The 11,237-nt window shown below is 49.1% G+C and overlaps 5 protein-coding genes across 5 annotated transcripts; 1 reads left to right on the top strand and 4 right to left on the bottom strand.

Moving 5' to 3' along the window:
- Window positions 1–1,111: 1,111 nt before the first annotated feature.
- Window positions 1,112–2,062, bottom strand: EV420DRAFT_842870 (uncharacterized protein). The gene is made up of 5 exons (XM_060483675.1): window positions 1,761–2,062; window positions 1,585–1,705; window positions 1,383–1,531; window positions 1,283–1,333; window positions 1,112–1,232 (listed from the first exon to the last, which is right to left on the bottom strand). The coding sequence occupies exons 1-4, from the start codon at window positions 1,980–1,982 to the stop codon at window positions 1,289–1,291; spliced, it is 537 nt and encodes a 178-aa protein (XP_060326543.1). The 5' UTR covers window positions 1,983–2,062; the 3' UTR covers window positions 1,112–1,232; window positions 1,283–1,288.
- On the bottom strand, window positions 2,002–2,432 carry EV420DRAFT_842933 (uncharacterized protein). The gene has a single exon (XM_060483676.1). It carries the CDS (start codon window positions 2,383–2,385, stop codon window positions 2,143–2,145), a length of 243 nt encoding a protein of 80 aa, XP_060326544.1. The 5' UTR covers window positions 2,386–2,432; the 3' UTR covers window positions 2,002–2,142.
- EV420DRAFT_1566767 (Alpha/Beta hydrolase protein) lies at window positions 2,351–4,385 on the top strand. The gene is made up of 3 exons (XM_060474079.1): window positions 2,351–2,829; window positions 2,878–3,051; window positions 3,101–4,385. The coding sequence occupies exons 1-3, from the start codon at window positions 2,645–2,647 to the stop codon at window positions 3,987–3,989; spliced, it is 1,248 nt and encodes a 415-aa protein (XP_060326545.1). The 5' UTR covers window positions 2,351–2,644; the 3' UTR covers window positions 3,990–4,385.
- Window positions 4,386–6,181, bottom strand: EV420DRAFT_1566771 (uncharacterized protein). Its single transcript, XM_060474080.1, has 3 exons — window positions 5,251–6,181; window positions 4,749–5,198; window positions 4,386–4,693 (listed from the first exon to the last, which is right to left on the bottom strand). The coding sequence occupies exons 1-3, from the start codon at window positions 5,972–5,974 to the stop codon at window positions 4,614–4,616; spliced, it is 1,254 nt and encodes a 417-aa protein (XP_060326546.1). The 5' UTR covers window positions 5,975–6,181; the 3' UTR covers window positions 4,386–4,613.
- EV420DRAFT_842801 (dynein heavy chain, N-terminal region 1-domain-containing protein) lies at window positions 6,158–10,772 on the bottom strand. Its single transcript, XM_060483674.1, has 14 exons — window positions 10,679–10,772; window positions 10,227–10,620; window positions 9,910–10,179; window positions 9,405–9,860; window positions 8,791–9,357; window positions 8,568–8,734; window positions 8,436–8,513; window positions 7,793–8,384; window positions 7,613–7,743; window positions 7,438–7,557; window positions 7,168–7,389; window positions 6,987–7,116; window positions 6,837–6,934; window positions 6,158–6,781 (listed from the first exon to the last, which is right to left on the bottom strand). Exons 2-14 carry the CDS (start codon window positions 10,471–10,473, stop codon window positions 6,341–6,343), a joined length of 3,519 nt encoding a protein of 1,172 aa, XP_060326547.1. The 5' UTR covers window positions 10,474–10,620; window positions 10,679–10,772; the 3' UTR covers window positions 6,158–6,340.
- Between the last annotated feature and the right edge of the window lie 465 nt (window positions 10,773–11,237).

Raw genomic sequence — 11,237 nt, forward strand, 5'->3', positions numbered from 1 at the left:
GGTGAAGAACTCCCAAAGTGAGCCGAGGAGTGAGAATGAACCTTTCGACGTTTACATCATTGTTCTTTGGTCGTTGTGTAAATGTCGCAGAACACGCTTCCAAATTAAGTACTATGGCTGCGATTCGCAGCCAAGTGAAGGATTGCAGATGGGAAGCACCTCTTTTATCGGGACAACCTGTGGGGTTTCCGGGCACATGTACTCAAAAACAACTAAAAATCGGATATTTGTGAGGCGCAGAGAAGCCAGGTAATTTGCGCCGTCGTTGAAGGGGCTCGAGCCTGAGAGGAAGACCGATATCACAGACTCGCTTCCTGTGCTACGGCCGAAGCTGATGAGATTGAAGCGTCAAAGCCTCCGCTTATCCAGGCAAACACTCCGTGAACTGTATCAGACTCGTATTGGTAGACATCCATTGCACGTTTATGCTACTTCGTCGCGCAGCAGAACCCGCAGACAAGGTAGCAAAGGACGAGATGCTGAAAGTGTCGGTTGCTGTAAGCATGTCTCGCGTAAACCTCGGCGGGTGTATAAATCCGGCTGGTTTCAGATTATAATAAGCGAAGTCCTCTATGAGGGAAAGTATGGAAAGGACTCGGAGTACTTTAAGCCCTCCAGTAAATAACGCGCCGAATCATCCACGTGTGGAAGTCATTGGGGTAAGGTCTGGTAGGGCACTAGGGAAAATCCATGTCATTGGTGCTGCTCTCCGCGGGCCGGGAACGGCCCACTGAGGGCAGGTCGGTGATTGCGCCACAATGTAGAATCGGAGCAAGCAGGACGAATCTCCCATGCCAATCGGTATACGGGACGTTTTATGCTCGACGTGCGATGTAGCATTCCCACTAGAACACGCCAGACCTCTGTGAAGAATTGAAAGGGCATAACTTCAGAAGGCGGCCAGGACAGTCATCAACATATTTACTCACTGCACACGGCTTATTTGGCCTAATATGGCTCTTCGTTGACTCTGGGACCGCTCCATCCGCGTGGCATCTTCAGTTCATGGGCGGACCAAGACGGACGACTCTAAGCAGACGCCGGAAAGCAACCGGCACTTATTTGAGCGCAACTACGGCCAGCCTTGTTGATAGACCCGCCCGCGTTCCGGGAGCATGACAACGTCGACATTCACAACTAGGGAGCTAATCGTAGCTCTTCCTAGTTCCCGGCTCGGCCTAGCTTCGGCGCCTTTGCGCCTAGAGCAACATGTATATTTGAATGCCGGCGATCTTAAACGAATTCTTAGAAAGTGAATACAAAGTCAAAGGTATGGTCGCACCTGGCGCTACGGCGACAACCCCCGTTCAGTTAGGCTTCGGAAGTGAGCAGGCTGTGGGACGTAAGTATAGAGATACATGGCGTAGAATGGGCGCGCATACATCCAGCCTCCTCGATACAGATGCCTTTTTGCTTGCTAGGCGACATAAATCCAGCCAATCCAGGTAGCACTCGCCTAGAAGCATCTTGATTCGGGCAGCGAGATGGTCGCCAGCCTTCTCATTGCAAGACAAGCGGATATATGCGCCGTCTGAAGTCATGTTAGCGACAAGAATGACCAAAGACCGTGAAAAGGCACCAAACATTCTTCTCCAGCAGACTCAGCGATACTCTGTCCATAACCGTCTGAAATATCCCTCCGCCGGCGGTATATGTTTCCAATGACGAACAAGACGCGTTGTTTTCGTCCGTCCAGAGATGAGCCCTGCAGGTCGCACAGTGAGCCCTTATGCAGGAGCGAAACCGAAAAAGGCAGGTACATAGGCAACATTGGCGGCCCTCCCATGTATTAGATTCGAAGTTACGTCATGGTCATCGCCGACTAGTACCAGCTGGTGAGAATCCGATATTAGTCCCGGTATCAACGTCGACGCCATAGCCAATGCTGCCGATGGCGTGAAGAGAACGGTTAGATCTGCAATAGGTAAAGCCATTTGGCGGCACGGCACAGAGGAAGAAGATAACGAGAGGTCACTAGTCATGGTGGTAAAGGTGAAAGACTCGAGCCGGAGTTGTTTGTCATGTCAAATAACGCGCCACCTCGACACGAAGCTCCTCCATCTCAATTAGCAATCATTTATAACAATCCCTCTGCGAACGAAATTCCTCCACCGTTAAACCACCCTTCCATTCAGCGAACATTCAAAAGGCATCTTGCTGATGTATCGACGCAACAGGGAATATTTGGAACAAAACATTGCAAATTTCAACAGTACTACTACTACAGTAACTAACACTTGTCTTCCTCAGATGCAGAGTCACATCTTCACGGAAAGTCAAGTGAGTAGGGGAGTTCCAAAAATTGCTAAAAGCCGAAGCTAATAGACGGGTTCGGATGTATAATTTGCAATCAGCAAAATAACTGTACCTCGGTAAAGACCTCATTGGTGACAGTAAACCCTAGCACAAGAGATAAAGAATCCTGATTGTCGGAGCCCGGTTTATATATGACCGGAAATCGTGCACAGACCATTTCCCAATCAAGAGTCAGCGCACGGGCCATTGCCTATTCGGGCGACGATGAATCACGATGATGTGCGCAAAAAATTCGTTTGGTGGCGAAATCCATATCTGATCTTCCTTATGCTCATCACCTTGACTCCGGCACTGGTTCTTTTCGAAACGGTTACCTCAGATCCGTAGCATGACTCGGTTTGACGATCTTATTTCACAATCCTACTTGATCGTTCCATCGTTCACGTTCGAATGTGGTACAGAGCTGCAGGATGTGCCCGTGGCGTACAAGACTTGGGGAAGCCTGAATGAGGCAAAAGATAATGTTATGATTATTTGCCATGCATTCACCGGGAGTGCAGATGTAGAAGACTGGTAAGGTTCTCGATTGCCGAAATTGAGAAATGACCAATTGATTTACAGGTGGGGACCCTTAATGGGTTCGGGAAAAGCTTTCGATCCGAAACGATTCTTTATTTTATGCGCCAATGTCATAGGATCTCCTTATGGCACGGTTTCGCCTATATCGACCAATCCCAAGACGGGGAAGCCGTACGGACCGGAATTCCCTGCATCGACTATACGGGACGATGTTCGGTGCGTATTATCCTTTTTCTGAAGAAATATTCCGCTAATATGCGTATAGGCTACATAAACATGTCTTAGACCACCTAGGCGTAACCTCTGTCGCTGTAGTCATTGGTGGATCCATGGGGGGCATGGCCGTGCTCGAATGGCCCTTGTGCACCCCTCCGAATTATATCCGTCATGTTATCCCTCTGGCCACCTCTGCCCGTCACTCTGCCTGGTGCATCAGCTGGGGGGAAGCCCAGCGTCAATCTATCTACAGCGACCCGCACTACGATGACGGCTATTACGCCTCTCAGCCAGCTTCCGGACTCGCAGCAGCACGCATGGCAGCCTTGCTCACCTATCGTTCGAGAGACTCCTTCGAGAGCCGTTTCGGGAGGAAATACCAGCTGACACACGATTCACGCCCACAATCGCCTGACCCGGTATCAGCGCACAACGATGGCCATCGAAATTCACGTAATGGAGCCCCGTCACCACCTCCGAATATCTTTTCGGCACAAAGTTACTTGCGATATCAAGGGGACAAGTTCACCGCGCGTTTCGATGCGAACTGTTACATTCACATCACGCGCAAGATGGATACGCATGATTTGTCGCGGGGAAGGGAGACGCTCGCGCGAGTACTTTCTACCTTGCCGCCACGCGCGCTGGTGATTGGGGTGGAAACGGATGGTCTGTTCACCACGACGGAGCAGCGTGAGATTGCCGCACATATTCCCGAGGCGGAGCTGGTCATTATTCCCTCGCCGGACGGGCATGACGGGTTTCTCCTGGAATTTGAGGCGATTAACAGACACGTGTTAGCCTTTTTGAAGAGAGAGTTCCCGGAAGTGTATGCACGGGAGGTAGAAGAGGAAGAAGAACAAGACGGAAGGTTCGAGGTGAAGAAAACGAGTCTATTTGGAGAGGCTGAAGACGTCGTGGATATTACAAAGTGGTAGAAGATGAGGTTAGTATTCTGTATCGTACCCTCTTCAAAGTTTAAATTGTTTAGATGGTTGACATGTTATACGGTAGCGACTAAAGCTCGATAGTTTTCACTGTGCTCCCAGCGCAGTGTTATGTTGAAAACCTTCCTTAGTTAAAAGATATAGAGTTAAGAAGGGTAATTGTAAGTAGTCAGGATGTATTCTTTCATGCTTCAGAAGTTGGAAGTATGCGACGCGTGCGTAGGCGTCTAATGGCTGACAAGCAGGCAATGTCGGCTTTACCACATCAGGAAATCTGTAAACCTATATTGGTCCCGGATGAGAAAATGTCCGTCATCGATGACGTATGATACATTCCCGTCATGAAGGCGAATATAAAGGAGCGCCTCTTCATTCAATGTACTCGTCGCATCTTTGCTTCCTTCTCTTACTACCTCTGTCATCCAGCTGACTTACATAGACCCGCTCTGTTATGACGCGCAAACAATGTATTCACAGTTCTACTGGAATACTCTATATCTGGTATCCGAATTAAATAATAAGTTTATATAAAGTAAGATCCCAATCAACCACCTCGTAATAATAGCCATATATCATGGACACAATACTAGCGTCGAAAAAATATTTTATGATAATTTATATGAATCGAAAAGGAATGATATTCCTATTGAGCACCGATGCAAAAATACTCGACGTCCTAGACGCTTGAATGAACTCTAAAAATAGGTTTTTAGCCAAATCGCACCACAGCAGAAAAAAAAGATCACGAACTGCCGCCGGTGAACTGTTCGTATCCGTCCGGGAAATAATCCACCCACACCTTCGTTATCCCACTTGAATCCGAACTCTTCAGCCTCTTCTCGATGTGCTGCTTCATAGCCTCAGAAGCCGGGGAGAGGGTATTGAACTCCAGATCCTTCATGGCGTCCCAATTGGTCAGACGGATATCCCACCGCGAGAGGGCAGGCAGCGCAGCAGCCACGTCATTCCAGATGGAGCCTTGGTTGTAGACCAGGTAAAACCCGTTGCTTGTTTTGGAGAACGCGATGGTGATAGTGAGGGAAGAGAGGCTGTGAGGTACGGGTGCGTGGGAGAGGAAATTGATGAGCCAGTGCAAGGCTGGGATGGGGTTCATACCGGGGATGTCTATCACCGTAAGGGAGATATGCTGTAACTGGGAAAGAGAATCGTGGCAAGGCACGAACGACCAATCTGCTGGTCCTTATAATACTGATTAGTACGATAGATGAGATATTGTGAAAGCATACAGTACCTGTCTGGAAGTCCTTCGCGATACTTGGGCCTATGTGCAAAGAATTGACCCGACCGCCATTTTCTGAAAGCCTTTTCAGGATAAGCGGTAGAAAATCAACAAGGCTGATAGACACCGTCAATTTGTCTAGATCATGAGAGCTCGGGAGAGGACACATGTCTCGCTCAGCCGTTACCCGAAGGACGTTCATAGACGCTCGGCAACGTATTTCCAGAGATTCGAGCACAAAATCGTACTTCTCAACTATTGGAGGAGGGCTGCAATATCGGGGAAGAGATATGTCTGTCAGTGATAGATGCTTCAGCTTTGGGAGTTTCCGAAGAAATCCGTCAAACTGGAGGTGGCTGGAGAAGGTGACGTTTCGGAGAGTCAGCGATGTGATTGCAGGAAAAATGACAGCGACAAAGGTCGCGAAACCATCTATAACTGAGATGCTGTGTATGTTCGGTAGCAAACGGAGTGATTCGTCCATTTCATGGGTATAATCTGACACGTGGAGGTTCTGGATATAGGGGAGAATTCTCGGGGAATGGGACCACAGCTCGACGAATTTTGGAAGTAGGTCACTTCGGAGAGAGACGGTGCGAAAAAGATACGAGCATGCTCTATGGCTGAAGCCCCTGGAAGTGCCGTTAAGTGACAGAAGTGCGATTCTATCATTATAGAGGGTGTCGACGATACTGTCAATGATTTCTTGAGGTAGATTGATTGAGTTGATAGACATTCAGGAAAAAATCCTGTATTCATATTAGTTCAGTTTGTTCCATTGAAAGAAAGCTCACAACTTGGAAAATCCAGCCGTATGTCTAATGGCGGTAGCGGTGAGAGTGACGTGCCAGAAAGACGCCCAAATAGGACAAAAATAGGAGGCCGACCTTAATGGATTGCGGCATATCACGTGCAATAACGCCATCCCGACAAACCTAAAAAGCCAGCGGAGAAAGGAGGAGTTTATAAAGAAAATAGCATTATAGGTCATTAGAATCCAAAATATAGTGAAGGAGTGTGCAAACAGAAAAAACCACATAATGATCAGACAGTGAAAACCGATGCAGATGCAAAACGGGAAACAAACAAATGAGTGAACGGATCAGAACCTTCTTGCCCCACCCCCGCCAACGAGTCCCTCTATCGAATGATGCTCCAAATCATTCCTTGCTTTCAGGATTGACGCATGCATCTCCTTCATCGCATTGCCCAACTTCACTCCAAAGCGACTGAGGATATCTTTCTGCCATGAATCATACTTGGCGTTCACCCGTGCCTGCACCTGTTCGTAATCAATGACACATACGCCGAAGCTCTTCTGGGTATCGGAGGTATCGAACGTAGAGCGTGCCTTCTTGATCTCCGTCAAGAGCTGTTGCCAGTGCGCTAATGAGTCTCCCAGGCGGTTGAACACGTATTCAGCTTCGAGATCCCATAGCGACTGGAATTGAAGCCACTTTGCCACGTAATCTTTCAGTTGTTGAACCTTGGCTTCGATAAGCGTAAATGGTCGTTCTAGGGTATCTTTATGTAGCTGGGTGAGCTGTGGGAAGGTAGCATTAGTGCACGAATCATAGCCGAGGAATGAAACAGCCTACCAGAGACGTATATGTTGTTTCTGAAACAGCGCCTCCTTGCATTTGCAGACCAATCTCATATCGAGAGCTTTGTATTCGCTGCAGTCGGCAGACAACACCTAGGCACAATAGATAAGAATCAAGATCCAAAGGGAACAGAATCGCTCTCACCTAGCCATTTATGTAACTGATGGATCCATGAAGCGCGCGCATGCTCTATCGGCGGGTCCAAGAAAATAACTTGGTTTTGTATCCGTATTTCATGCACAAGAGGCTTTACAGTCATGTTGGCCTCCAAAAACTGGGCATATGGTCAACGACGGCCGCACACATTCAAATGAGAGTATCATACCTTCTCTTCCTTCATGCGCTTATCCCCCCGCCGTTTGTTGGTGATATCTCGCAGGGGCAGAACATCCCTCCGTGTATCACCATCGTCCGTCCGGTCGAATTCTTGACACCATACGTGTATGACCTGTGTTAACCGCTGCAGAAGAATCTTCTCGATCGACTTGTCTAGCTCTGCGACCCAGTGGTCCAAATTTGCATAGCCTTCCAAGTTTAGTCTGTCAATCTGCACAACGGTATGAGCACAGGGAAGAGTAACATATGAAGCACGCACAGCAGCCTGTATCCGGCCCAGTAGCTCAGAGAATGCCTCGTGGGTATATGAGCAAGTACCCAGGTCTTCAACAGCGTGCAGAATATCTTTGTACAAGTCGATGACATTGTTTGTCTTGTCCTGCAGAGTAGGATTGGATTAGTACTATATCGCCACCATCCATGCAAGTACCAACCTGCAGTACCGAAATGACACTAGCGAACTCTCGAACGAACTGCATATGCCGATTGTCGCGTCCGTCACTGCCAGTGACATACCGCCCGGTGTCGTACTGATTCACAAAGTAGTCCCATCGAATGTTCATCCCTAATACATTTGTCAGGACGAGCCACCAATCAAAGAGAAAGGAACCTACCCTTGTTGATCATTCGCTGTGCTTCATTCCGATACTCCGCAACCAACCACTCGATTCCCCCATTCCGCTCCACCAAATCGAGCGTCTGACCGTACGTCCTCACAGTCTCCATCAAGCTCACGGCATGCGGGTACACTCTCTTCGCATCTTTCGCCATATTCGTTATCGAATGCTGGACTTGGAAGCCTAACCACAGCAGGTTCCGTACCTCTTTGAAGAGCGTGATGATTTGAGGATCGAAGTTGACTGCCAGTTGGTACGCGACCGCTCCACCTGCACCTGCCCCGCGCAACCGTACAATCTCAAACAGCCGACCATCAACGCCCATATTTCGCCGGCCGATATCGTGCAGCCACGCCTCGTACACAGGTCGAGTGTCCAGTTTCTTGCGGAAGGCACTGCTTTCAGACTGTAGTTTCTGTCCTTCGGCATAGAGCTCCCAGCCTTTACCGAGCACATCTTCTACTCGCTTCATATAGGTGAGAAGTTGTCGTTCGATTTGGCGCGCCCATATGATAGCACCAGCGATAGGCGGTAGATCGCGCATCTGGGACATATGGTAGGCTTCGGAATAGCGGTACTGGGTTTTGAACTGCAACAGAACGATGAGTAAAGATCAAAAGGAGGAAATGGAACAGCCTACCTTATCGTGCAGGTGCTTGATATCTTCTTTCACTGAATCTATCAACTGGGTCTGGTATTCCTGAATGGCGCCACGGATCTAATCCATCATGGGTGAGCACGGACACCAACCTGTAACAAAAAAGAAAATAACCTTCGGTCGCACGAACAATGCGTTGAACTTTGAGAACACCCGGAACATCTCATTAGCATTCCTCGCCGTCCCCAGTCGATCTCGCAGCCGCGCGATTATCTGGTTCTCCACCCTCGAAACACGCTCATTGTACGCGTTCTCGGCAGCTACCCAGATTTCAGTGCCCTCTGCAGACGACCATAAATTATCACAAGTCGAAAGGAAAGCAAAAAAAGAAACTAACCAACAGAAACATCCAACACGTCGATCCGCTTGACGACTTCGTATGCTTCCTTGACCTCTTCTTCCATATCCATCCCTCCTATCTCCATGCCCATACCAAGGCCTTTGGTCGGGCCCGTCATAACCGCCAGCTGTTCATGCTGCTTCCGCCAGTCCCTCAGATACCTCGTTCTCTCCTGTAGCTTCGCATGTGCGGGTATCACCTTAATTGGTATAAACCGCTCTGAGCGCTTCCTCGTCACTTCACGCGCGACATTTGTGAACTCTTTCATCAAATCGTCCCACGTCCGGAAGATGTTCATGGTCTGCGCAAGCAGACGGTCAAAGGTTTCGTAAGGTGTGTAGGGTAGACGGTGTGAGGTGAGAATACGGAGTAGTTGGTCATTGAAATCTCGAGAGATGGCCTCGACGAGGGGGAGGGCCCGTCGGATAGGGTAGGGGGAGAGTCGGAGTTTGCGGTTAATGTGTCCGAAAATAAGGATAAGGGATTCTTGCACTTTGTCAAGGTCAGTGGCGGAGAGCAGTTCGTTGAGGGGAAAATCTTTCATCAGCTGATTGTATTTGTGCACTAACGATGTCATCAGCCAACGTCCTCATGTGCTGAAAAAAACCTACCTAGATCCGTGGCATCCTTCAATCCTGTATCAGCAACAAAACTGACAGTGGCGCGGAACCGTTTAGCATTCCGTAGACACTCCATGACCATGTTCACTTCCTCGCTCCGTAGCTGTGCTTCAATGCCCTCCAACGCTCGCTCGAGACTGAGCCAGAAATTGATTTCTTGTGACGCAGTCCCCGAGCTAACGTCTCTCGACAGTTTCGTCACTGCTTGTATTGCTTTGATCCACGAATTGACGTGTCCATGTAGCGTATTGAGGAATCCACTGTCATTGAGAATCTTGGCGGGTATGTGGGAGATGTTGGGTCGTGTCCCGGCAGCTTGTGCCTGCTCGACGGCGCGTTGTATGACAGGATGTATTGTTAGGTTCGTTTCCGGTATTTCTACATTTTGTTGGAGATGGAGAAGGGAAAGTTCGAGTTCAGCAAATTTCTTCTTGGTCATGGGTATACCTGCAAGAGTTAGACAAGGGAAAGGGATAACCAAGAAATAGTAGCTCACCCATCTTGCCCTCGCCACTGTCCTTTCCTCCACCACGAGAGCCGACAAACGCATCAAACCATGGCTTGACACCACAGCTGACCACTGCGTGCAGACTCTCGTACGGCGTCTCGTCACCGCCGAAGAGGTTCAAAAAATGAAGCTGCGTAGCTAGAGGTACCATAGGGTCGAGTGTTGGTCCGCGTTTAATCAACGCCAGTGTCGTGACATGAGAAGGGTGATACGTTAACTGCGGAGTTAACTGGTAGCTATATGTCTGCACGGCATCCTCTACGAAACAAGTTAGAAATTGAAGACCATTTAAGCGAAACACGCACCCTCAACCTCATCTTTTGCTTTCACAACATATATGACCCCTCCCCCTTCCGAGCTAAATCGTGCAACGCGATCATTGAACTCGTCGTCGAACAGAGAATCGAGCTCTGCCGGTGCCGCGCCAATCACTGGTGGCAGCAAGGCCAGAAGATAGGTGCGAAACAATTCCGGGTCGAATGAAACGGTCGACTCGACGGGTGGCGGCTCATTTGTATGTCCATTTGTCGGAGGCGTCGATGGAGGCTCCATGTTGATCCGACCACGAGCAGGAAGAGATTCACAGGAGGATCTGGCCGAGTTTCTCGCGCTTTTCGACGAGACCGAGCGGGACCAAAGCCCGAGAGAAGTTGCAGCAATTCGCCGAGGTAAGGTGCGACGGTAACTGGTGAAATAATGCTGAAAAAACCCGTGTTCAGGATCCATTTTCCCGTCGTATTGGTGGTTAAGAGCTTACATGGATATAATATGTCCGTAGCGCAGCTTAAACGAGGCCACCACGCGTCGCCGTGCCGTTGGAATATTTCGACGTCGTGGATAGTGGCAGGGAAGGGTTTATTTGGCACCGGGTCTGCAGAGATACAAGGCACAGCCACATCGGGCCCAGTGCGGTTCTCGGGCCGTGGTGCCTACTTTTAGGGTGCACGACGTCTTAGCTGGTGAATTGACTTGCCTCACTTTTACCTTCCTATGCGTGCGAACTTTGAAACAACTTTGATATTACCTCCAGGCAGTCAGGATCCTGGCAGTTGACATGATACCAGAGAGGGGGACGCAATAAAGTGAAAAAGCGCTCAACTGCGAGCAGAAATTGTGGTAGTACTTCTCAAGAAATTGGATCGAATTCCCGAACTTGTGGTCCCACTTGGCGAATAGTCCAGAACCGCCAGAACCGTCTCTGTACTTCTCCTCAAAGTGATCCATGACGCCGGCGGCCTTACTCATATGGAGAATACCTGCAATGGCGGCATGCAAGCGAAGGTAAGCCGGATTTGGCAAGGCAATGGGAGAATCAG

The sequence above is a fragment of the Desarmillaria tabescens genome, assembly GCF_030435595.1.
Source record: "Desarmillaria tabescens strain CCBAS 213 chromosome Unknown EV420scaffold_41, whole genome shotgun sequence".
Classification (NCBI taxonomy): domain Eukaryota; kingdom Fungi; phylum Basidiomycota; class Agaricomycetes; order Agaricales; family Physalacriaceae; genus Desarmillaria; species Desarmillaria tabescens.